At 36.1% G+C, this 24,930-nt stretch overlaps 1 protein-coding gene across 2 annotated transcripts in view; it reads left to right on the top strand.

Moving 5' to 3' along the window:
- LOC149786074 (catalase-like) overlaps positions 1-24,672 on the top strand; it is a 41,205-nt gene extending 16,533 nt beyond the window's left edge. Inside the window, exons 7-12 of one of the 2 annotated variants that reach the window (XM_089976367.1) lie at positions 2,531-2,722; positions 5,143-5,295; positions 7,929-8,067; positions 14,781-14,932; positions 16,183-16,359; positions 23,391-23,452. In XM_089976367.1, the coding sequence (XP_089832493.1) occupies positions 2,531-2,722; positions 5,143-5,295; positions 7,929-8,067; positions 14,781-14,932; positions 16,183-16,359; positions 23,391-23,414 (837 nt within the window). In that variant the 3' untranslated portion in view covers positions 23,415-23,452. Of the gene's footprint in view, positions 1-2,530; positions 2,723-5,142; positions 5,296-7,928; positions 8,068-14,780; positions 14,933-16,182; positions 16,360-23,390; positions 23,453-23,642 lie in introns of those variants that run through there. The other variant, XM_089976366.1, reaches the window with a different exon arrangement.
- Positions 24,673-24,930: the final 258 nt, after the last annotated feature.

The raw sequence follows: 24,930 nt of genomic DNA on the forward strand, positions 1-24,930 counted from the left end.
ATTAAACCATACATTAAAATTCTGTCTCTTTGTACTGACCTCTAAAGACAGGTTATTTTATTGGATTACTATTAAGGATGGAAATCAGCTGAAAGTAATGAATCAAAACTTACTTCAACTTTAGCGTTCAAAATATTTGCAAACCTGTTCAAGCTACTTGTATATAAACATTTATCTTTTGTCTGTTGTAGTATATTTTGACACATTTTTAGTTGTACTGGTTACAGACTGTGAGATAACCTGTTGTCAACAGTATATCCCTCAGGGGTGTGAAATTGAGGGTTAAAAAAACACCTTGTTTTCAGAACTGGGGGTCAGATAAAAAATAGGGGGGGGGTAAAAAAAATGTACTGAAAATTTTCATCTCACCCACACTTTTTCAACTTGAAATAGGATATTGCAACTTGTATGACATTCTCTCTCTCTCATTTTCTTTTTGAATCAATATTATAGACCACACATTACATATAAGCCAATACAAAAAGCCAAATAAATCTTTTTGACCATATGGCAGTTAATTTATTGCCTGTCATAAAATATGTACTAGCATCGGGTTCATTGTACTTTGTCCAAGAACACATTTATCCAAAAATCAAAAAGGCTAATGATTAATCTTCTTTCTAATAAGTTACACTTTGACTTTAAGATCTTTCTTTTATTACAGCAAGCTAAAAACCAACAAAATCTGCAATGACCCCCTGACTTTGTAATCCAAATAACGCAGTTGTCTATGGCAAGTTTACTGATTTCTTTGTTGTGAAAGAATGTCATGGGTTATAATGTGTTCTCCAGATATCTTGTGGCAAATGAGGGCAGATTTTTAAAAATTCTTAAACCCTGTCATTGAAGGATTATTCACTTTTGCACTTTTCGCAATCACGCGATCAGAAGTCACACCAGTAATCATAACGGATGTGCCATACTCCAGTCAAGGAAATTATTTTCTCAGTTTTTCATTAAATTTAGATCCACAGTTACTCTTTTGTGTTCTGCTTCTTTCACTTTCTTCACTAATGATTCTTAGTCCACACCATTTTAATCTGGTGATCACTTTCTAGTGCAACAAGCATTGCTGTTAAACATCTGGACGACATCTTGATGAGCTCGATGGAAATCACATGAGAGCTCATGAGATTAGGGGATGCTACTCCATCATAACATTGCCTATGCTAGTCTGGTTCCCTGTTTCATATGCTCCCAGTGTTGCACTCTGCTATACAAATAGTGGAGTGCAATGCAGGGAGCATACGAAGCAGTGAAACAGACTATGCCTATGCTTGAAGTATATATGATGCCATCCCTCAGCCAAAGAATTAGATATTAAATAAGTCCTGATCACATTATGTGAATCCTTTGCATAAAAAAAACACACTGCAACAAAATGTGTGCGTCAGTTTCCTCCAGCATGCGTCCCCTGATGCACAAATATGTGTAAAGGGAAACACTGTGTTTGTCTGATGTCCATCCATCATCCAGCATCCATTTGCTGTATGTCCATTAGTGCAAGTTTCCTATCACTACTCCTGCTAATCTACTTGGAGAATTGCCATTAAAGTTAACATTAAAATTAACATACACTTTCATCCCATTGTTTACTTGGTCCTAAACTGGTTTTGCTTGGGCATCTAGTGAGGTGGCTATCTTGAAAATTTGTTTATCACTAGTCCTCCAGAATGGATTATTTTATCAGTATAGAGTTTTCACTGAAGGACTTCTTTTGACAGATAATTGGGTCTCATTAAAAATGTAGTTTTCAGTATGGTCACAATGGCAGCCATCTTCAAAATTTTGCTGTTGCTACTCCTGAGCAGAAAGTCATATTGACACTGGGTTTTCACAATACTTTTTTACAATGTCTGGTTTGTCCTAAATGAAAATTGTGCTGCTTGACATCTGTCATGAAAATCTTGCTCTAGCTGCTCCTTTTGAATGGATGATCATATCAACATGAAGTTTTCACTAGAAGACTTCTAATGAAATTTAGTTTGGCCTAAACGAAAATGGTTCTGATTTGATATCCAGTATGACCTTGATGACAGTCATCTTGAAATTCATGCTATTGCTACTATTCCTGAATGGATATTAACATGACAGATTAATATTATGAATATTTAATTTGTATTGTTTGTTGACTTTTCTACTATTCTGGAATGGATATTAACATGAGAGATTAATATTATGAATATTTAATTTGTATTGTTTGTTGACTTTTCTTAATGATTATATGTCATGTACATCTGTATTTTGTACTTGACCTTGTCCAAAATCAAGGTAATGGTGTACCTGACCAGTGGCATTTATTTTGTAAAAAACATAATACATAGCTTTAAAAAAAAATTAAAAGCTTAGATTAAATATTCAGATTATTATTAGCAGTAAACATGTTTACTTCAATTTGAGTTAAATATACAGTCTTGATTCTCATCTTAGAAACTTCCAGAATGGATTGATGTCTACAGAATCAACCAGGTTGACATAATTTAATCAGATATCATATGTTTCATAAAATATTCCGACTTTTACTTTTTAGACTGACCAGGGTATCAAAAACTTGCCAGCAGACAAAGCAGCTGAACTGGCCAGCAGTGACCCAGATTATTCCATAAGAGACCTGTACAATGCCATTGCTGAGGGCAACTACCCATCCTGGTCACTGTATATCCAGGTCATGACCTTTGAGGAGGCAGATAGGTTCCGATTTAATCCATTTGACCTTACCAAGGTAAGAGCTATCTTTTTTTTGGATAGAATATCTATTATGAAAACTTAAGAAATAGCTGGAGTTTGATGCTTCTCTATTGATATAGATTACTGCAGTAGTTATATCTTAAAGAACCAGACTAAAAATGCTGATGGCTCAGTCTTTTGAAGGAATATTGCTTAACTATGTACTCAGACAAGACTCCCTACAAATCATACATCATGCAAGGGTAGATTTAATGGACAGAAATGTATTTGAACCCCTGAATTATTTTCTTGGCTTAACGTTTTTTTTCTTCTCGAAACACATTACCCAATCACATCTTAGGAGAACATTTACTACCTTGCAGATTCAGCTCTTCCACACTAAATATGATGTTAACCATATCTTTTGTGCTGTTTTAGCAGTAAAAATGCTGATAAGTTGTCTGCTTGCCAAGACAGATGTCAGATGAGAGTGGTCTTTTCTTGGACAGATGGATTGGAGGCAAATCTGGTCATTTGTCAGTTACAACTTATACTTGTGACTGGTCAGTGCACTGTGTTAAGATGCATTCTGTTATATGCCTTTCAACAAGTTTTGGCAATCCTTACAACTTTGCTCATCACAGGGACATGTATTCCATTTGTTCTTGTCTGCTGCCTTTTAGAAAACAAAGTGGGGTGCATAATACTATTTGGCCATCTGTACATCACACTTTCATTTCTTCTCTGTAGCTTCAATGCCATTTGTGATTAAGGATTGATGCTTGGTTGTACATCATAACAAGAAAGTGTGTTGCCTTCCACATTGTGAGTCCAATATTTAGGGTCAAAGTCACAACTTAGTTTTCCTTCACCCATTTCTGCTTGGTCAGTAACTTTAAAACCTTTCGAAAGTTATGGGATAAAACTTGGTATACTTGTACCTCATTAATAGAAGTTGTGTCATTTGGCACATCAAGGTCCTATCCTTATAGTTAGGGCATACCTGCTGTGGTCAGCTTCAATTATCTTTTTGATATCAGTGAGGTTTTCATCAGGAAACAGCTTTCACATTGTTTACATTGATGTCTGCTATTGACAAAGGATTTTCCAGACAAAACAAACCTGTTGCAATGCTTCTTTCATTGGTGTACTGTTCCATTTACTCGGGCTGTTGGTGTTTTGCAAAGAAATGCAGAACCATTTGGTTTGACATTTTGCCTTCTGTTTCCAGGATATCTGAATGTTCTAAAGCTTTGCATCAAATCACAGTATTTTGACTAGTTTTAATAAATATAACTATTGTAAAGTGATTGAAGTGGTTTTTAAAATAAAAATAAAATTGCTCATTTTTTTTCTATAGATATATTTTCATCAAACTAGACAACATATTCATTTTGCAAGACAAAGATTGACAGTGATTTGTTTGCCAGTGGAGACCATGGATTGATGTCATAGTTACTTTGATCAGTGCTTTCTATATAATTTACCTTCTGCTGATATTCATGAAAAAAGGAACAGTTATTGTTTACAGACATTTTAGCTCTACAGCTCAGAGGATGATCTTTCATCAGTCCGTTCATAAACACAAGTTTGTTATTCCCATTTCTCATTACCAACTTGGGAGGTTGTCATAAAACTTTACACAAGTTTTCAGCTCAAGGTGTGTGCTGTGGCCATCATGAAAACATTTTTCTTGCTTCACAAAAATGGATGGGTTTTTCATGACAAGACACATATGTCTTGTTGGTTCTGAATGATAATGGTGCCAATCTGACATCCAGTATGGCCACCACATTGTCAAACTTCAAAATCTTATCATTTTTTTCTAAATGACTGGTCATATTGACATTGTACTTTTCCAAAAGACTTATTATAATGTTAGTTGGTCCTGATTGGAAATGGTGGTAATCTGATTTCCAAAATGGCCACTATGACAGCCATCTTGAAAATCTTGTTATCATTAGTCCTCCAAAATGAAAATAATGTCAACAAACTGTTTTCACCAGAGAACTTCATGTGATGTATTATTGGTCCTGCATGAAAATTGTGCTGATCTGGCATCCAGTATGGCCACAATCTTGAAAATTATGTTGTTTCTACACCTCTTAAGTGGACCACCATTAGTCCAAATTGAAGCTGCATAGGATTTTAGAGCCATGTGAAATAAATGGATGAAATTTAGTATCCTCCTACATCATCACTTGGTGTGTGGTGTGCCACATTGGATTACTATCTTCAAGGTTGGGGTCACATCTGAATATTTAAATTTTCTGTCACTCCTTTCTTTTGACTTGGCAACTTTAGTCACAAACATTAAGAAAAGTTAAGGAGAGAGGCCAGCCACCATTAAGGAAAAAATGAAATGGAGAGAGAAAGAGAGATAAACTGATAGATAAAAGAAATAATAGTACAGATGATCTATTCTTTAATGAGAAACTACATCTAATTTATAAACTCTTGTATTCTTGATGTCAGATTTGGCCACAAGGGGAATATCCACTGATACCTGTGGGAAGAATGGTGCTCAACAGAAACCCAAAGGATTACTTTGCTGAAGTGGAACAGATTGCTTTTTCACCAGCTCACATGATTCCTGGCATAGAGCCAAGTCCAGATAAAATGCTACAGGTCAGTATAAAGGACAAATTGAAATACAGTTAGTTACTGATGACATGACAGGTACCATGATCCCTGGCATAGAGCCAAGTCCAGATAAAATGCTGCAGTCAGTATAAAGGACAAATTGAAATACAGTTAGTTACTGATGACATGACAGGCACCATGATCTCAAATTCGAATTTTTCAAATACCAGCTTGGCTTTTTATCTTGTGTGTATTAGATAACAAGACAGAGGTACCTTTCTTCTTGGCTCAGTCATCTGAATGGTTATAGTGGCAACAAGGTAGATAAGTTCCTTAAAACTAATTTTGCCACCTTCTTTAAATAAAGTACTTATTATAATAATTATTATTATTATTATTATTATTATTATTATTATTATTATTTGCTCACCTGGCCATAAGCCCATTGTTAAGCAGTGCATCCTGTGTGTGTTAGTCATCCGTTGTTCATCATCTTTCAGATATTTGTTATTTTAAATATTTTATCCAAAACCAAGATACGTTTCAATCAAAACTGGGCAGAAAGCATCCATTCATAACGAGCGTTTAAAATTGTTTTTGTACAAATGATGCCAATCTGCCATTACTAGGAGTTAGAACTTTTGTAAAGTAATTTCTCAAAAACCACTGAACAAAATTTGACTGGATCTGACAAAGCTTGTCTTGCCTGTATTGCACAATGAAAGCTTATCTTGGCTGTATTGCACAAGCTTGTCTTGGCTGTATTGCACAATAAAAGCTTGTCTTGGCTGTATTGCACAATGAAGGTTTGTCTTGCCTGTATTGCATAGTGAAAGCTTGTCTTGGCTGTATTGCACAATGAAAGCTTGTCTTGGCTGTATTGCACAATAAAAGCTTGTCTTGGCTGTATTGCACAATAAAAGCTTGTCTTGGCTGTATTGCACAATGAAAACTTGTCTTGCCTGTATTGCATAGTGAAAGCTTGTCTTGGCTGTATTGCACAATGAAAGCTTGTCTTGCCTGTATTGCATAATGAAAGCTTGTCTTGGCTGTATTGCACAATGAAAGCTTGTCTTGCCTGTATTGCATAGTGAAAGCTTGTCTTGGCTGTATTGCACAATGAAAGCTTGTCTTGGCTGTATTGCACAATAAAAGCTTGTCTTGGCTGTATTGCACAATGAAAGTTTGTCTTGCCTGTATTGCATAGTGAAAGCTTGTCTTGGCTGTATTGCACAATGAAAGCTTGTCTTGCCTGTATTGCATAATGAAAGCTTGTCTTGGCTGTATTGCACAATGAAAGCTTGTCTTGGCTGTGTTGCACAATGAAAGCTTGTCTTGGCTGTATTTCATAGTGAAAGCTTGTCTTGGCTGTATTGCACAATGAAAGCTTGTCTTGGCTGTATTGCATAGTGAAAGCTTGTCTTGTTTTTATTACATGATGAAAGCTCGTTTTGGCTGTATTGCACAATGAAAGCTTATCTTGACTGGATCAGCAATGTATTTTTTTTAAGTTGTCAATTCTTACTATGTGGCCACCTTTTCTAAAATTTAAAAGAATGTGTCAAACAGAATTTAACAAATTTGACAGAAATCATTCTGGTGTTCAAGTTTGTACAGGTGCAGTGGTAGCTTAGTTGATAGAATGTCAGATTCCTATTCGGAGAGTTGCATGTTCAATACCCATCCAGGCCATCCTGTGTCGGCTGCCTAGGTGCCTCTTTGGGAAAGGCACTTAGCTCTCATTTCCTCCAAATGATGTAGCTAGTATTGTTGTAAAAGGATGATTAAAGTCAACAAAAAAAACAGTCCCCAAAGAAACCAAGTCAGTACAAATCCACCATCATATATAGCAACTATTATTGAAAATGGAAAAACCATTAAATGAATTTGTTTTAAAAATCTGCTGAACTGATTAAATCAAATTTGACAAAATCATTTGGAAAAAAGAGCTTTCAAGTTTGTACAGACAGTGCTGATATGCTATTAGATATGGCCACAATTGCTAAAAACAGAAACTGTTTAAATTTTTTCGCAAAAAAACACTCAACAGAATACAAGGAAATTTGATAGAAAGCATCATGGTATGACGGCATTCAGATTTGTACAAATGGCCATCAAATATAAACACTGTTACTATAAATAGAAGCTTTTGAATGACTTGTTCTCAGAAAGTGCAGAACAGAATTTGACAAAATTTCATAGATAGTACTGTCTTATATGGCTTAAACATTGCTATAAATGATGCTGGTCCACCATTTAATATGGCCACTTTTGCTAAAATAGATAAATCTTTTAGCAAATTATTTTCAAAAGCTGTTCAACAAATTTTTACCAAATTTGACAGTAAGCATCTGGCTTTGATCACATTTTAGTTTTGTACAAATGATGAATATCTTCTATCAAATATGTCCACCTTACTACAAGTAGATTCACATTTCAACAACTGTAATTAAAAGCACTTGCTCAATAGAATACTACACACTTTAAAAAATAAGCACATTCAACCCTCACTAATTTAAAAAAAAAGTGTCTACTTTTGTTATCCATATTTGACTTATCTAATTTCCACATACCCCTACTTAACATTTCTACACTTTATTTATCTACATCTTGTTCTTTCATTAATACATAAACAGTTTGTTACACAAAAGTTTTACTTATGTTCTCTGTCAATCCAGGGACGTCTGTTTTCTTACTCGGACACCCATCGTCATCGACTGGGAAGTAACTACCTTCAGATTCCTGTCAATTGCCCATACAATGCCAAAGTCAAAAATTACCAGAGGGATGGCCCACAATGTGTTAATGATAACCAAGGTAAACATCATATGTAATTTTCCTTGTATTATGGTCTTGTGAAATTTTGATTTCTAGTGAGATTGCATTAATTTGCTTGTTTGATAGCAGCAATACATTACCTGCTATCTCTTTCCTGGCTGTAGTCCCCGGTTCATCTCTTTTCCTGGCTGTAGTTCCCAGTTCATCTCTTTTCTTGGCCGTGGTCCCAGTTCATCTCTTGTCCTGGCTGTAGTCCCCTGTACAAGGTGAATATTCCCTTCTCCAATTAGTAATTTGCAGCCTAGAATAAAAAACATCATCCCATTTTGAGGCAAATTGTCTGTCTTTGTTTATTGAATTGGTCAGTTTTTCCTATAAAGAGTTTGTGGAATTATAAAAACAAATTTTGGGAAAATTCCACATTTCAAATTATATTGATGAAGTTCTGGAAAATCAAAATTGTATTCGGTAGAATTTAGTTTCACAGAGAAAAAAAATAGATTTAGACAAACAATAAGTTGATTAGACTGGTAAAACTGTTGAAAATAATGACAAAGATGAAGAGTAAAATGCTGTTAATTCCTGAGGGAAACTAATGTTCATGGTCACTTAGTTTTTCCAAAAATTCTGAAACAAACTTCACACTTTCAGAATTGGAGGAATGGATAAACCATTTATTTTCATTGGATCTTAATTATTGCTGTGTACAGGTGAATGCTGGCTTTTTTGATGATGTAATATTATTGTGGAGACATTTGTAATTTTTATCAAACACGTTATCAATTACTGATATGTTGCCTGGTTTAAAAGAATTTGGTGCTGGGATTGCAGACCTGCCAACTCTTATGATTTTGCCATAAGTCTGAAAATTACCCTTAAAATACCAACTTACGGCATAAAAGCAAAAACGACAGAAAAATGATCATTGCCGAAAAATCTTGAAAATTTGTTCATCCGTGTTTGATTTAGATCTGGGTTTCATATTAGTAGTGAAATTGATCAGGGAACCAGACTAACTTTACAGCAGCACATCAGATGCTTTAATCTGCACCTGTTTGTTCACGCAAAGCGTCTTCATGATCAAACTGTTGATCATATAATTTTTAAAAAAAAATGTCATCCAGCAAGTGATGCATCTTTAAGACGAAAGGGAAAATAAGCCTCTTGAAAAGTGTTAATAATCAACACAAGAAAAATAAAAAGGAATATTCAGATTATTGTGAATAAAAGCTGGAAGGGACACAATTATATTTATTGGACATCATGTGCCAGTTTGAGTATGGCTCGTGGTGGCAAATATGATTGCCGTAGTCATGTAAAATGGAAAAAGAATTTCCAGGAATTACGTCAAGTTGAGAGACAACAACAAGCCATTGAGCTGCATAGGGTTTGGAACGAAAATTTGTGCACTGTACTAGAGGTAAAGTCTACACGTACTTTACAAACTTTTCAGTTGAACATAATGTTTATTGTCGCTGCTTGTTCTGAATACTGAACTTTTAATTACGTTTTCGAGCTTTACAGTAGCAGTTTATGATATTTTGTTACACCTTACTGAAAACTGGTCGAACTTACGTAAAAAAAAGCAAGTGTCTTACTGAGATGGACTTGTCAGGGTAGGCAGGTCTGGGATTGCTAAAAATCATTCTGATGTTGGCATCTCTGCTTCATATGGTGAAAATTTAGCATATGTTACAAGAATACATTCTATTGGAAATGGGCTTAAATTGAATAATGCATGTGCACCATTTTCTTCTATGTACAACTTGCACTATGCAAACCATAAGTAGGGTCCTATTTTATCTCACCTGTACTCTTTCCTATCACCTGTACTCTTTCCTATCACCTGTACTCTTTCCTAAGTTCAGGTGATCCAGGTCTTCTCATCACAAGGAAAATATACCCTGCCTGTTCACACTGAATTTTACACTATCGTCGTTATAGACAAATATTTTTCAGTTTTCTATTTCACTGTAGCAGGAATGATATACTGTCAGTTTAATTCTTTATTCTAATGGTCAGTAGTACTTGCACAGTATTCAGTACCTGACTTAATTGCCACTTATTTCAAGTGTATGATCACCTTGTACAATTTTGTGCCCTTTCCTAAGTTCAAATTATCCAAACATTTTCTCATCACAAGTGAAGTATAATCCATCTGTTCTTGCAGAATTTTCCTCAGTTCTCATTGTAGACGGTCAAGTAGTTTGTCTTGTGTCTGTTTTATTTAGGATAGGCAATATGGTGCAATATTAATTCTTGATTCTAATATTCAATAGTACTTGTGACTGCTCTGGTGGCCTAGTGGTTAGAGTGTCTGCCTCGGATGTGGGAGGTCGTGGGTTCGATCCCCAGTCGAGTCATACCAAAGACTTACAAAAATGGTACTCACAGTTGCCTTGCTTGGTGCTCAGCATTAAAAGGTTAGTGTTAGGTCTGGTTGGCCTGGTGTCAGGATAATGTGACTGGGTGGGACATCATGCTACGTGTTTGCGGCATGATGTCCCAGTGCTAAACATAACTATAAACTGCCACTCTGCAGAGATCGTAGTTATATGACTGAAAAATTGTTAAAGCTATGTTAAAAATCTAAATCACACACACACACTAGTACTTGCACTGTGTCTTGCTACTTGACCAAATTGCTGCTTATTTCAAGTAAGTGACCATTATTCTCAGCATTAAGGTTATTTCTAAAATTCTTTTATGCATTTCTCTCCTGCCCTTCACCGTAAGCTGAGGATAACACTTTACTTATTTAGACTGTATATACTATTGTTATCTCAGATTATAGGTAAATATAGGCTGGAGGAAGTGAATGGCCTGCTCTAAGTTTAGGCTGTTAGAGGATAACTATAACACTATCATTAGCTCTGGGGGGTGCCAGTCTTCTTAAATCTGTTCACTTTGTAATTGGATGATAGATGGGCAATGATTCTGGCAAAATTGTTGTCCTTAGCTAGGTTAGAATCAGCAAATGGTCCAAAAAGGATGCAGATGCTGTTAACCTTTTGCCTATCATGACCAATAATGAATTGCCTGATATTTTTTGACAATCACAAGAAGACCAGAAGTAACCACTGAAGGAAAAGGTCTAGCATTCTTTGCTGCATTGGACCACCACACAAATACACACAACTCCAGTGCCCACTTTGCCACAACTCTCTTCCTGTCATACCAGCATTGCATGGACTTAAAAGCCAGTGCAGCCACAGCATGGAGGCCAAGCCCAGGAGAACCCCATACAGCATACAGGGAGTACCAGCTATTGTGATTGTTCCATAGATAGTACTGGACCTTAGGACCTTGTCCACTCCAGTTTGGGCATGACCTTAGGACATTGTCCACTCCAGTTTGGGCATGACCTTGGGACGTTGTCCACTCCAGTTTGAGCATGACATAAGGACCTTGTCCACTCCAGTTTGGGCATGACCTTAGGACATTGTCCACTCCAGTTTGGGCATGACCTTGGGACGTTGTCCACTCCAGTTTGAGCATGACATAAGGACCTTGTCCACTCCAGTTTGGGCATGACCTTGGGACGTTGTCCACTCCAGTTTGGGCATGACCTTGGGACGTTGTCCACTCCAGTTTGGGCATGACATAAGGACCTTGTCCACTCCAGTTTGGGCATGACCTTAGGACGTTGTCCACTCCAGTTTGGGCATGACCTTGGGACGTTGTCCACTCCAGTTTGGGCATGACCTTAGGACGTTGTCCACTCCAGTTTGAGCATGACCTTAGGACCTTGTCCACTCCAGTTTGGGCATGGTCTAAAATTACATGTAATGTAACCAGCTCTGAACACAGTTATATACTATGCCAACATACACAGTCTCTGACCCGTGAAGTTGATGGTATTCAGCATTTGGTCATGCCACTTCCAGTTCTGCTTTATACAGATGTACAGCACAACCGAAACCAGATTCGGTGATTAAGTTTCCCTCAAAAATCAGTACTGGACTGATAAAGACAATATGGAATACACCGGGTCATTCCACCACCTTTCTTGGTTCTTTCAGGACTTGTTGTTAGTGCTGGCTTTTGTAGTTTCACTTTCCAAGATTTACATCACCCATCTCAGGCTACTGGAGATGTTTAGAGACAATGCATCTTGTTTTACCTCACATCTCTGCCATTAATGGCAGACAATCACAATGCCATATTTCTTCACTGGATCCAGCAAAGTCCAGGGAAGATTTTGTCTTCCATGCCTCCACAGAAGTCTTATGGCTAGAGCTCTTGTCTTCCTCCTCCTGCTGGTCTTCATTTAGAACTCCTACAGCTGCAGAGATGCCAGTCATTCTGATTTTATGGAATTATGCATTTTTAGTGCCGCTTCCACATTTAAAATTTTATTAAGGAAATCCCCAAAAAATCAAAATAATAACTCAAAGTAGATTTTATGTGGATACAAGTAGGTAGAAAAGTTCTTACATAAAGTAAGATAGACTGGTACATTGAATTTAGTTTTTCAGTTTTAAAAAAACATTGTAAATAACAGGAAATGAGATTAGATTGTAAACAGATGAACAGTGGCTGCAGAGATGAAGAGAAAAGATGCATTTAAACTTATGGCTATTATTTTGTCAAAAAAATAGTAAAGAAATTTAAGGTTCTGTTAATGGAAGAATGGGAACGCGGAAGGAAAAGTCCATTGCCTGGGAGCCATGTACAACCAAGCATGCCAGACAACCATTTTTCCCAATGTGAAAGCCTAGTCAGCAACTGAAAAATATGATCAAGATATAATCATGTTAAAAAAATTGATATGGTATTTTTCCATCATTAAGATTTGGTCATTAAATTTTCCCTCTGTGTACCTATATATATATATATATATATATATATATATATATATATATATATATATATATATATATATATATATATATATATATATATATATATATATATATATATATATATATATATATATATATATATATAAACAGTTGAGTTATTGTTGGTAAAAGGGCAAACTTTGCCTTGTGTAGGCTGCCATCTTGGAGTCCACTGCAACTTTAGTAATTTACTGGGCAACCAGAAACATTTCCTGGACACCCAGATTGGCACAGGGACAACCTCTGTGATATGTATCTCTGTATTTTTTGTAACTCCTGATACATAATTTTTATTCATGGCTGTAAATTGTACAGAATATCTTTAGTTATATTTTCCCTATGTGACCTGGGTTTGTTTAGACCATAAAATTACAAATAAGCTATAAATAGATGCTGACATATTTGTTGACAGTTACTAATAATAATCATAAGACTTAATGGCAACTTTTGGTTAATTTCTCATTGGCTGATGGGGTTTGGATAGTTCTAGAAGAATTCAGTAAGTTCCCGTTGGTTGGGCTAGGTCACATGAATAGGCAAGTCCAAGATAAATTGAGTAGTAAGATCCATCATGTGGGGATTTATTGTGAAAAATATAGTTGTAATAGAAGGTGTATATAACGAGAGAACTGAGCAATCAGATTCATTTTTGTTTTGGAGTCATCCTCATTTCTTGTGTTCCTGTTGTAAGTCTGCAGATGTTTTTTATGCTGTACTTAGATATTATTCGAGAGGAAAAAAAAATTGTTTGGACTGTTCAGTGCAAATAGAAAGTATTTATTATTTGGATTATAATATTATCCTGGAACTGTTATAAATTATTTTAAGGAATTCTGGACAATGTCATCTTAACAATGTCACTAATCTTGGAGGACCAGTACATTTCTGGTTTTGAAATGTATAAGGAACTTAACTAGTTCAAAGGGGCTCCAGGTAGCTGAGTAGTCTAAAGCCTTTACTGTCTATCTCTCATGTTTAGGAAGTTCATGAAAGAAAACATTTTCTTTGAACTTCACCACATGCTTTCATTGTAGCAAGGAAGACATGGGCTGGAAGAAAGACCACACAGACCTTCAATCTAATTGTTACATCTGAATTGTGCATATGGGCTCATGAAGTCAGGTCAGTCTCTACTAGCCCGTTATTCGAAACTGTTCATCAAACAGTATTCACACCATGACACTGAGGTTGTATACAATAGTTTCCAGTTTCTGTGTGCAAAAACCTTCAGTTCAAAAGGCTTAATGTGACCTAGCGGGGCCCATATCAGCAGACCTTCCCAGGTCCTGCAGCAGTTTTATAACGACATCATTTATTTCTGCTGTATTTCTAACAGCATCCATTAAGATCACACCCCTCCATCGATCTGTGCTATCCTCTGCCTGTATCTCATATGAGACTCAAAGATGCAGCTGATGCATTAAAATAAGAGGTAGAGTCAGCTCTGAGGTAGGGAGTGTAATTCCCTCTGCCTCATCGCTTCTCCTAGCATATTATGAGCAGGTAATATATTTGAAGAAGAAACCAATTTTTTAAAATAGTTCTTGCATAATCATAATGTGAGCATACCCTTCCAACACCCATCCACTCCAGTAAGTAACTGACAGTTGACATGATTTTGCATCAGTCCCTCTATCTAGATTAACTTGGACCTCCATATGCAGTTGACAGAAGACAATTTAGCACTTTCACTGTTAACCAAGCCAGAATACATTATTGGGATTGGAAGGTGTCCAAGATGTAATGAATTATTATTTTACTTCAAAATAAATATTTTGAGCTGCCTCAGTCTTGCTTTTTTTTTGCAGTCAATACAGTGCTTTATTGAATATTCCTTAGTTTTTGCTGTAGGATGCATTATATGGAGCATGCATTATTCTTATTAGACTGACTTCAACTATTTTGCAGCGGGAGCTCCAAACTACTTCCCCAACAGTTTCAATGGCCCTCTAGATGATGCCAAACACATGGAGCACATCACCACAGTGAGTGGAGATGTGGCTCGCTACAATACTGCTGATGAGGACAACTTTTCCCAAGTCACTACCTACTGGAGGAAGGTAATGATTTTTTGTTCACCTGACCATAAGGTGAATCTTGTGGTATGGCTCTTCATCCATCATTGGCCCCTCTATCTGTCTGTGAACAACTTCATGTTAGCAGTCTAAGCGCCATATTTCTGATCCAGTGATGATTGACTATTGATGACATCATCAAGATCTTGGACGAGTTTGATGATGAACTAGATCCACACCTGCTGATGATGTGATCTAGTGTCTGATTTGCCGAGCTTGTTACCTTTCTGGAAGCAATCTTTCAGAGCTTTTGCTTCAACTTAGTAAATAAGTTATTATTATTGCTTTAGACAGGTTCTTTGATGAGAGAAATTTCACATGATTAGTGAGATGATCTTCCATCTAATTGGCAGAGCTTGTTACCATTCTTGAAGCCATATTTCAGAGCTTTTTACTTCTGGAATTTTGCACTTCAAATTTTGATTGGATTCGGTTCAACTTGGTTAATAAACTTACATTATTTTTGCTTTGGATATGTTCTGTGAGATTACATGTTATTAATGAGATGATCTTGCCTCTGATTGGCAGACTTGTTACTTCATTAGATTCATGCAGTTTGAATAATACATGATACATGGATTTATTGATTAATCAAGATCTAGGTGCATTTGATAATAAGCAAGGAAGTATATATGTTAACGATGCCATTATCTTTCAAAAGAATTTTTATAAGACTAGTTTAATAGGTACAGTCGATGTGATGATAGAGTTTGGGAGATAGTTTGCATGTGTTCTTTGATCACTGCTTAAGCCAACTTGGCAAAGTGATCAACTGCTAAATTATGTAAATGGGTGAGGGATACCAGATATTCATCTTGTTCTTTATTTTTACGAGTTTACACAGTGCTTTTGGCAATGACATACATTAATTCTGGTACGAGTTTCAATTTGTATTTTAGATAACACTTAGAGCTCTCATGAATTGATTTTCCTTTTTTTTACATGAAATATATACACAACAATTACTTTTGATAATTGCACAAATATGGGAACTTAGAAAGGATCAATCCAGATGAAATAAATGGTCGAGTGTCTTTTACAAAATGCAATTTCAGTTTTTTTAGTCTGTTAAAGGAAACTTTGGTTAACTTAATTCAATATGTATGTCTGGTGTTTAATGATTTTCAAGAGTTACAGGCATAAGTGCTTTGTGTGTATTGATGCCAGTTGTAAGCTTGACAACATTTTTGTATGGTACCCTTCTTTTACATTGAATGTCATGCATATTTTGTTAGGTTTTGAACCCTGAAGCAAGACAAAGACTGTGTGAGAACATTGCTGGCCATGCAAAGGATGCCCAGGAGTTCATCCAGAAGAGGATCATCAGTCAGTGGACCCAGGTTGATCCAGAATGTGGACAGACAATCCAGAAACTCCTGCTTAAATACAAAGCTGAGGAGCAGAAAAGACAGGTTTGGTCATCTGCATTTTAAAAGAAAAGTGGGGAACATAGTAACAGCATTTTCATCCATCAATCAGCAATTGATTGATCTATCCATCACACTTTGGTTTCATTGATTGATCTATCCATCACACTTTGGTTTCAACTCTGTAACTTTTAAAACCATCTGAGGTTATGGAATGAAATTTGGTTTACTTGTACATCATCACTAAAGATGTGTCAAATACAACACTGGAATATTAGCTTCAAGCTCAAATCACATAAAAGATGTTTTCCACTTTATCTTCCACACATTAATTTTGAAGCTGTCTGGGATTAAGGAATGAAACTTGGTGTAATTCCACATTATCATTAGAAGGTGGGTCACATGCCACATTCGGGTACTATCCTAATGCCCATTAAGATGGGGCAATAAAACTTAGTTCCTTTTCATGTCTGCCAGGAACTTCACTTTCCATGTCTGCCCAGTAACTTCACTTTCTTTGTCTGCCCAGTAACTTCACTTTTAATGTCTGCCCAGGAACTTCACTTTTCATGTCTGCCCAGTAACTTCACTTTCCATGTCTGCCCAGGAACTTCACCTTTCATGTCTGCCCAGTAACTTCACAGATCAGTCTTAAAGGTCATAGTTAGATCTCAGTGCTGTGAGTTTTTTTGACCTCAAAGCTGTTAGGTGGGGGATGACAAAAATTCACCAAATTTGCTTGTTCTTGATTTCAACTTAAAACATCTCTATAAAACATGGATGCCCCTGCCAGTATGATAGACATGTCGCTGTAGAACATGGATGCCTCCCCCCCATAATGCAGTTGAAGAAAGCTTGGATAAATATACCATGTAAAATTCCAAGTCAAGTGCATAATTTGGTCAAATATTGTCCGAAAATGTTGCAAATCAAACTAGACCAAACTTTTCTTAGTATGAAGAAAGAACCCAAATAATGTGGTCTTAAGTAGTAATTAAATTTCATTTGCATAAATACAGTCTTTAGTAGTTATTAAGGTTCATCTTCATATAGTCTCATGTAATTAATAAGCTCCTTCTTCATATGGTCTTAAGTAGTTTTTAAACTCTGTCTACATGTGATTTTAAGTAATTAAGCTCCACCTACGTATGGTCTTAAGTAGTTATTAAGCTCCATCTACATATGGTCTTAAGTAGTTATTAAGCTCCATCTATGTATGGTCTTACGTAGTTATTAAGCTCCATCTACGTATGGTCTTAAGTAGTTATTAAGCTCCATCTACATATGGTCTTAAGTAGTTATTAAGCTCCATCTACGTATGGTCTTAAGTAGTTACTAAGCTCCATCTACATATGGTCTTAAGTAGTTATTAAGCTCCATCCATATGTGGTCTTAAATAATTATTAGGCTCCATCTACATATGGTCTTAAGTAGTTATTAAGCCCTGTCTACATTTGATCTTATGCAATTAAGCTTCATCTGCATTTGCTCTTAATTAGTTATTTAGCTCGATCTACATACATATGGTCTTAAGCATTTATTAAGCTCCAGCCATATGTGGTTTTAAATAATTATTAAGCTCCTCATACATATGGTCTTTAGTAGCTATTAAGCTCCATCTACATATGGTTTTAAGTAATTAAGCTCCATCCGTATGTGGTCTTAAATAATTATTAAGTTCTATTTATATATGGTCTTCAGTAGTTATTAAGCGCCATCTAAATATGATTTTAAGTAGTTTTTAAGCTCTGTCTGCATGTGATCTTTAGTAGTTATTAAGCAGAAAAAAATCAGTTTATTAAAACAGCATAACATGATGGGACCTTTAGAAGGCTGGACACAAGTAACACTATATCACACCCACAAAAGGTATGCTGCCATTGACTGTACTGTGAAACAATTAGTGACTGAAAATGGCCAGTAAGCATTATTTGCTTCTGTTAGATATGCAGTATTTCAGATATAGAGCAAACAGAGATAAATAAATTTAGCTAAATTTATAAAGTGAATACTCTACACAATTATGTTAATTCTTGAAATTAAACAAGTGTAAAGTAGAAAATAAATTGTGAATCTTTCATGGTAGTCACATAATATTTGCTGGAGATTTTATTTTCTGACATTATTACTGGGTTGATTCTCGAAAAACAAAAATATTTCATAGCATTCTTTAATGTGTTGTATTATTACCTGTTGTGTGAACTGATGAGAACAGTGCTCCAGAGTTCTGACTTGAACAGCGATATTATGAACTGGTCACCACCTGATGACCTGAAGAATAATAATGCAGCATTTAGAACAGGATATTAATACTTCTGAGAAAATGCTGGTTTCCACAATAACTTGCCATCTTTACAGTCATGTATCTAGTCTGGGTTACAGTTTGTAAGTGATGAATCTAGTACTGGTTTTTGCAACAACTTGCCATCTTTACAGTCATGTATCTAGTCTGGCTTACAGTCTGTAAGTGATGAATCTAGTACTGGTTTCCGCAATAACTTGCCATCTTTACAGTCATGTATCTGGTCTGGCTTACAGTCTGTAAGTGATGAATCTAGTACTGGTTTCTGCATTAATGTTAAATCTTTATAAGTAACTAATCTAGCTTTCAGTATATTAGTGATCATTAAAATGCTGGTTTCTGTATTAAATTACCATCTTTACATGTAACTTGTCTGGTTTACAGTCTATACGTTATGAATCTAATGCTGGTTTCTGCAATAACTTGAGATCTTAACATTTAACTAGTCTGGCTAACAGCCTATAAGTTAGGGGATCACAACCTTTTTTGGCCAAGGGCCAGATTGCATTTTCTAAGACCACTAAAGGGCCACAAATACATTTCTTTAATATAATTACTGTTCATGGGCCGGATTTCTGTGTTGTTTTAATTTGCCCTGAGTGCTGGACAGAACACGTTCGCGAGCCGTATCCAGCCCACAGGCTGTGGGTTGTGCACCCCTGCTATAAGTGATGAATCTAATACATGACCTGTGTTATTAACCACAGCTAATGTTGTTGATCAGAAATAGGTGGACATGGAGATAAAAAGGACAATATAGTTAGCTGCAAAAATGTTTGTCAACACAGTAGCCTAGGTTTTATTAATATTAACTATCATGAGAAGAAAATTAAAGTTACGGCTCTTTATTAGTGAATTTGAGGAAAGGAAATATATAGGGCAGTGGTTTAGGAAATTCCAGATAATGAGTTTCATTGGCTGACCTGAGGTTGATGAGACATGGCTTATTATGACTTTATCAGCTGAGATGACTTGACATGGCATATTATGATTTTATCAGCTGAGATGACTTGACATGGCATATTATGATTTTATCAGCTGAGATGACTTGACATGGCATATTATGACTTTATCAGCTGAGATGACTTGACATGGCATATTATGATTTTATCAGCTGAGATGACTTGACATGGCATATTATGACTTTTTCAGATGAGATAGATTGGAAAATTGTTACTATCAACTGAGATAAAATGTCATATTATGACTTTATTCACTGAGATGACATGGCATGGCATATTATGACTTATCAAATGAGCTAACATTTTCCATTTATTCCAGGTTCCTCAAACCATGACTATATATTTCAGATGATGGTAACTGTTCAACTGCTGTATCAAGCATGTATGGGGAAAGATCAGAAGAAACTCTGTCTTAATTTATCTTTGGGTTGTTTGCAAAAAGAGATTAAATTATATATGTCTTCCTTTGCTTATGGGGCCCCAAGTGGCAGAGTGGTCTAAAGCTCTCTCCATTACGGATCACTGCCATCTCACCTCTGTCTGCATGGGTTCGAGTCTCGGATTCAGCCAATGTGGGTATGTGAGAAAGCTTGCCAGTAGCTTCTCGTGGGTCGGTGGTTCTTTCCGGAGTTTTCCCAGGTTCTTCCTCCACCATTAATACTAGCCACCATGTATAGCCTATCGTGTGCTGAAAAATGTCGTTAAACCCTACAGCAACAACAACAACAATAAATCCTTCGCTCACCTTCCTGACAAAGACATAGGTCATGTTAATGACAGAAAAAGTTAGATATTTTTAATACCTCAACATGACAGTTGATGGGGCATGTGGTGATGCCCTTGAACAATTTTTATATTCATCAGTCAGAATTTTGGTTAAGTTTTGCATTGAGGTTATTTCATATATTGTGGTGGAGCATCAGTTACATCAACACAGTTCTAGTTTTTCAATTGCACATAAACATATTTCTAGTTTTTCCATTGCACATAATGATCCACTTTCAGAATTCCATGGTGCATAAGTAATTATTGTTTTGTGCCTTGGTAACTGACAGGATGGGGTGCATTCTGCATATGTTTACTATGGTATTAAAAAACTTGGGTGACATCAGTGGTTTATTCTTATGTTACATGTCATCTGCATACAAGAATATCATCTTTTTATGTCATTGATTATACTGAGAGACTTGCAGTTTGAAATATGTCTTCTAATGACATGCAAATTAGATCAGAAAATTCCTTAAAAATGTGGGCTCGGGAATAATAAAAATAATAAAAGCAATTTTTTTTAGGTTAATGAGATATTTTTAAGAATACAGCTTCATTTTTGCCATTGAAAACTATTTCTTTATAATTCATTTAATACTATTAATTAAACACCTATGTCACAAGTCTGATAGGACAGAGTATTTTGTGTCAGTTGTAAAATTTGGAAAACAGAGAAATATAAGAACTACCTGATCAGGGGCCTGAAGTGGCAGAAGCGGTCTAAAACACTCACCTTTACAGATCACTGCCATCTCATCTCTGTGTGGGTTCGATTCTTGGGCACAGCCAATGTGAGTATGTGAGAAATCATGCCAGTAGCTTCTCTTGGGTCAGTGGTGCTTCCCGGGGTTTTCTGGGGATCTTTCTCTACCTGTTATACTGGCCATCATTTATAGCCTATCTTGTGCTGAAAAATGGCATTAAATCCCATAAAAACAACTACTTGGTTGGCATTGTTCTATTATAATGCAGTAAAGGATATTAAACCAGTTGTTGTTGTTGTTATTGTAGGGTTTAATGTCATTTTTCAGCACACGATAGGCTATTCATGGCGGCCAGTATTAATGGTGGAGGAAGAACCTGGGATAACCCCGGAAAGAACCACCGACCCACAAGAAGCTACCGGCAAGCTTTCTCACATACCCACATTAGACGAATCCGAGACTTGAACCTACGCAGACAAAGGTGAGATGACAGTGATCCATAACGGAGAGCACTTTAGACCACTCAGCCACTCGGGGCCCCTATTAAACCAGTAGAAACACTGTATACTTATTGAGTAATTTGGTCTCCTGCTATATTACCCACTTCCTACAATCTAGTAAAGCCTTTAAATGTATGTCATTTTTTCAACAAATGTACATACTGGTACTAGCTTGTTTCTTTGAATCCCCACCTATTGTACATAGGACTCACCACCGCTAAGATTACTGATGCACCTTCCATGGGTGTGATATGATCCTGTCCAGACTTATGGCATGGTAGTACACTTTCCATGGGTGTGATATGACCCCCTCCATAGATATTGCATGGTAGTATACTTTCTATGGGTGTGATATGATCCTGTCCATAGATATGGCATGGTAGTACACTTTCCATGGGTGTGATATGACCCCCTCCATAGATATGGCATGGTAGTACACTTTCCATGGGTGTGATATGACCCCCTCCATAGATATTGCATGGTAGTACACTTTCCATGTGTGTGATATGACCCCCTGCATAGATTTGACATGGTAGTACACTTTCCATGGGTGTGATATGATCCTGTCCATAGATATGGCATGGTAGTACACTTTCCATGGGTGTGATATGACCCCCTCCATAGATATGGTGTGGTGTACACTTGTCAAAGGTGTGATATCATTCCCTCCATAAATTTGGTATGGAAGTACATCTTCTGTGGGTGTGATATCACTCCCACTATAAATATGGTGTGGTAGTACACCTTCCAGGGGTGTGATATCACTACCTCCATACATGTAAATATGGTAAGTTAGTACACCTGCCAGGGGCGTGATATCACCCCACCATAGATACGTAGTACATCTTCCATGTCTGCGATATCGCTTCATGCTTATAATTTAATCGATTAAATGTAGTTTAAGTAATACACATTGCATCCTTCTCATGTCATTGCACACTGTTCCATAGTCACAGGGCTCCCTTCACTTCATTTGGGTATTGCCAAGTTTCATGCATTCACATCTTTGCTTTTGACCCCCAATTTGTGTCAGTACTTAAATGTACTCAACTATTATGCCTGTATACTTCATACCTGCTTCCTACGGTGCATGTATGGAATATGGCTGATGTTTGTTAGCAGTCCTCAGGATCAGGCTTGTCGAGTTTCAGTTATCAGTGTCCCTCTATAACTCGTATCAGCCCCTTGTGGCTCCACATACAGGTGTTGGACACTCTTCACAACCTATCAAACTCCCCAAGTCTCTCTTCCTGATGTATTCCTATAGAAAACATTCAGAGCTCAGCTGTTGCAGTGTGCTGTGACAGGATTTGCCCCCATTATGCCGAAGATTATTTTATATGTACAAGTTTCTATTGAACCTATGTATTGTGTGTTACTTAAAATGTAGATACGGTGTAGTAGTACACCTACCAAGGATATGATATCACCCCCTCTATATATTTGGTGTGGTAGTACACCTACCAAGGATATGATATCACCCCCTCTATATATTTGGTGTGGTAGTACACCTACCAAGGATATGATATCACCCCCTCTGTATATTTGGTGTGGTAGTACACCTATGTGTGTGATATCACTATCATGGACAAAACAGCAATTTCTTGGGTACTATGACAGGTTGCTATAGGAGCTGATTGGCTGATTTAGTAAAATTATATCTGATAACGTGATTGGCTGATTCAGTAAAATTATATCTGATAACTTGATTGGCTGATTCAGTAAAATTATATCTGATAACTTGATTGGCTGATTCAGTAGCATTGTATATAATAGTTTGATTGACTGATTTAGTAACATTGTATCTGATGACACTAATCTGTTACATGTTTTCTTACAGTCTGGAGTTACTTCCAACCTGTAGACAGCTCATAGTGGGATTCCTTCTATGTGTGTGATATCACTATCATGGACAAAACAGCAATTTCTTGGGTACTATGACATGTTGCTATAGGAGCTGATTGGCTGATTCAGTAAAATTATATCTGATAACTTGATTGGCTGATTCAGTAGCATTGTATATAATAGTTTGATTGACTGATTTAGTAACATTGTATCTGATGACACTAATCTGTTACATGTTTTCTTACAGTCTGGAGTTACTTCCAACCTGTAGACAGCTCATAGTGGGATTCCTGGATGGCTTTGCTACTGAAAATGGATTTAATGTGAATACTGTAGTATTCCTTTCAGCAGATTAAACAGATCAGGCCCCCATGTTGTATGGCATTGGACTGAGAAAACTACATTGATATGATCTAATATAACCTGTCATTTCATATTCAAGTGCTAGGTTGTGACGATTCCTCTGAACTAATTATTTACAGTACTATTCAGTGAATCTTAAATCTAGATAATCCATTTATACCCTTTTCATGAAGTGAAGGAAACGATAATGTTGTAGCAGTGTTTATATTTTAAGGCAGGATGAATAGGTAGCAAATACAAATGATACCTGAAACTTTCAAAGCAAAGTTTTGTAAGAATTCATTTTGAAATTGTTAAAAAATAAAATTATACAAATTTAAAATGGATTTGCAGAGATTTGTCTTGATGATATCTGCTATCATTTAAATATTTTAATCATTCAATATTATTTAAAATTTCTGTAAAACTTTTGTTGAGCTTGCATTATTACGATATTCAGATATCTATGATACAGTAATTGTAATTGATACAGATTTTTTTGTAGACCTAAAATTATACCAACTCACCAGTTTTTATTCACTTTCTTTGTCAGCAATAAACAGCATAATTTCCAATCATTTGTCCTAAGAGTTGACACATGTTGCATTTTTGAAAAATTGGTTCATTGTTTTGCTTGCATTAACTTTCGTCTTCATTAAATTGGATTTTGATTGTTAATTAAATTATTACCTGCATGCATATTTTTTATCAGGATGCATTTATCAGTAATCCTTTTTCATTGAGATGGCAGACAATTTAACAAAGTATTTGTAATTTTATCAAAAGGCCAAGAAAGTGACTGCAGGCCTTCAGATGTACATACTTTTGTATAATTCATGTTTTGTAGAAAAATGATTGCTGTTGGCAGATGGTTCTCATGGAAGAGGAGATACAATTTTGAATTGTAATTAATAACAATAAATAATCCAATAGTACCGTTTTCTTGTATTTGTTATCTTTTTATGACCATTTGTATGAGGTAAAATAGCATACAATTTGTAGAAAAGCAACTGATATCCAAAATAGCGGAGACAAAATGAGGCTAAAATATGCTTTAAACAGCTGATGTCCAAAATAGTTTCCATGGAGACAAAATGAGGCTTAAAATGCTTTATTTGAAATCCCTTATTTGCTCTTCATCTTTAAATCTAATGTTCTGCTGATATTTTATAGAAACCTATATTAACTTTAAT

The sequence above is a fragment of the Sinohyriopsis cumingii genome, chromosome 12 (genome assembly GCF_028554795.1).
Source record: "Sinohyriopsis cumingii isolate HCF-2022 chromosome 12, ASM2855479v2, whole genome shotgun sequence".
In the NCBI taxonomy this organism is placed as follows: domain Eukaryota; kingdom Metazoa; phylum Mollusca; class Bivalvia; order Unionida; family Unionidae; genus Sinohyriopsis; species Sinohyriopsis cumingii.